A 2,126-nucleotide genomic window follows, 5' to 3' on the forward strand; every position below is an offset into this window, starting at 1 on the left:
AGTTTTTTTTGTTTCTTGTTGCTACATTATATATTTATGGGAGATTAGATGTGACATCCTTAAAAAACATTTAGATGTGAATTAGACAAACTGAAGAAATAATGGAGAGGCTGTGGGCAGGCAGGCAGGCAGGCGCACCGCACACATGGGCGGAGGAGGCCGACAGATCGCAACGTAGCGCCGGGAAGGGGAGCTGCGTGCTGTCCCAGGCTGGTATCCCGTTGCCGTCGCCACGTTCCCTCGCTTTCACCCACCTAAGTGCCCAGCCACCACTCTACTTACCTCGCCCGGCACACGCAAACGCGCGCCTCCATCGGCCTGCCACTCGCAGTCGCTTCCCTTTCCCACCACGTTGACACCTCTTCCGCTCCGGGAAGGAGGCAGGCACGTAGACGTAGCGATGGCGCCGCGTTTCCTGGCGTGCTTCGGCAGGGGCGGCGCGACGGCCTCGGCGCCGGAGCCTGTGGAGGACCTGGCCCCGGGCCCGGTGCTGGTGGAGCTCTTCTCCTCGCAGGGGTGCGCGGCGTCGCCTGAGGCGGACGCCCTGGTGGCGCGGCTGGCGCAGGAGTCCTCCGAGACCGGCGGCGGCGAGCGAGCGATGGTGGTGCTGGGGTTCCACGTGGACTACTGGGACTACCGCGGGTGGAAGGACCCCTTCGCGGCCAGCGCCTGGACCGTGCGGCAGAAGGCGTACGTGGAGGCGCTCCGGCTGGACACGCTCTTCACGCCGCAGGTCGTCGTGCAGGGCCGCGCGGACTGCGTCGGCACCGAGCAGGACAAGCTCGCCCAGGCCGTCCGCGACGCGCCCCGCTACCCCTCGCCCGCCATGAAGGTACGCACGCACGCATGCTGCATGCACCCACCACCTTAAGAATTGTTGACGGTGCTCTGAACCGTGTGCGTGCTCTGCAGGTGAAGTTCCAGCGGCCGAACCCGAGCACGCTGCAGGCGTCCTTCACGGGCGCGCTCCACTCCCGCGTGGACGGCGGCGGGAGCGTGCTGGTGGCGCTGTACGAGAGCGGCGTGGTCACCGACTGCGGCCGCGGCGAGAACAAGGGCAAGTCGCTGCTCAACGACCACGTGGTGCGCCGGCTGGAGAAGGTGGCCGCCGTGCGCGACGGCGCGTCCGCCAGGAAGGCCGTGTCCGGGTCCGTCCAGTTCCCGCTGTGGGACGACTTCCGCGCCACCAAGTGCGGCCTCGTCCTCTTCGTGCAGAACTCGGCGCTGCAGGTGCTCGGCGTCCAGCACTTCGACCTGCCCGACAACGTCTGATCGAGTGGCGGGCACCAACTTGCGGAGAGCGCAGGGGCCAGACGACCAGGGGAGCGTTGCACAAGTATTCTTTGTAGAGTTTGATTTGATTGGCGTGCTGCGTTGTTGTAATAGCACTTTGTAAGAGCACTCGTGTGATCGATTACTGGAACAATGGTTGTATCTTCTTGAATAGACCAAGATAGTACAGTAGTCTATGGAACATGCACAAATGCGAATAACAGAGAAATCGAAGTTACACTAAGGTGCCTCTGAGAACCTAAAATCATTAAATGAACCCAAATGATAACGCCCACGCGGGTGTCATATTTGCACATCGCAATTGAAAGAAACCACCATATTTGGGGCTTCTGTTACAAAAAATAACCTGATCGCTAATCTTTTGCAAAAGCCATCGCGCATTCAGTAAAAGTTTTGTAGATTGCACTGAACCTGCCATTTGGCGCGGTTGAGGGCGTTTACAACACGTGGGGCCCAATTTGGGTGACGTGTCCTAACGGACGCGCGGACGGCGCCGTTTGGTCCAAACCGACGCGGTCTGGTCGCACCGGACAGACCGACCGCCCGCACCCGACCAGACCAGGCCTCTCCCTCCAGCTCCAATCCATGGCGACGACGAAACCTGGCGGCGTGGACGGCGGCGGCGGAGTTGCTGCCGGTGGGGATGCTCCGGGCGGCGGTGCTGGAGATCCACCAGAGTTCTGCGGGAGCTCCAATCCCTCGAGCGCGCTGCCTCTTCCCCAACCGTCGTCGCCGCCGAAGTCGTTGGAATACGCGGCGGCTACTGCGTTCGCCCAGACGGTGAAGGCCAATCCGACGGGCAGCCAACATTTTGCCTCCTCCTTCGGCGATGT

At 61.8% G+C, this 2,126-nt stretch overlaps 1 protein-coding gene across 1 annotated transcript; it reads left to right on the plus strand.

The window, feature by feature from the left end:
- Positions 1 to 209: 209 nt before the first annotated feature.
- LOC123185133 (uncharacterized) lies at positions 210 to 1,446 on the plus strand. The gene is made up of 2 exons (XM_044597117.1): positions 210 to 832; positions 913 to 1,446. The coding sequence occupies exons 1-2, from the start codon at positions 401 to 403 to the stop codon at positions 1,270 to 1,272; spliced, it is 792 nt and encodes a 263-aa protein (XP_044453052.1). The 5' UTR covers positions 210 to 400; the 3' UTR covers positions 1,273 to 1,446.
- The last annotated feature ends 680 nt before the right edge of the window (positions 1,447 to 2,126 follow it).

The sequence above is a fragment of the Triticum aestivum genome, chromosome 2A (genome assembly GCF_018294505.1).
Source record: "Triticum aestivum cultivar Chinese Spring chromosome 2A, IWGSC CS RefSeq v2.1, whole genome shotgun sequence".
Classification (NCBI taxonomy): Eukaryota; Viridiplantae; Streptophyta; class Magnoliopsida; order Poales; family Poaceae; genus Triticum; species Triticum aestivum.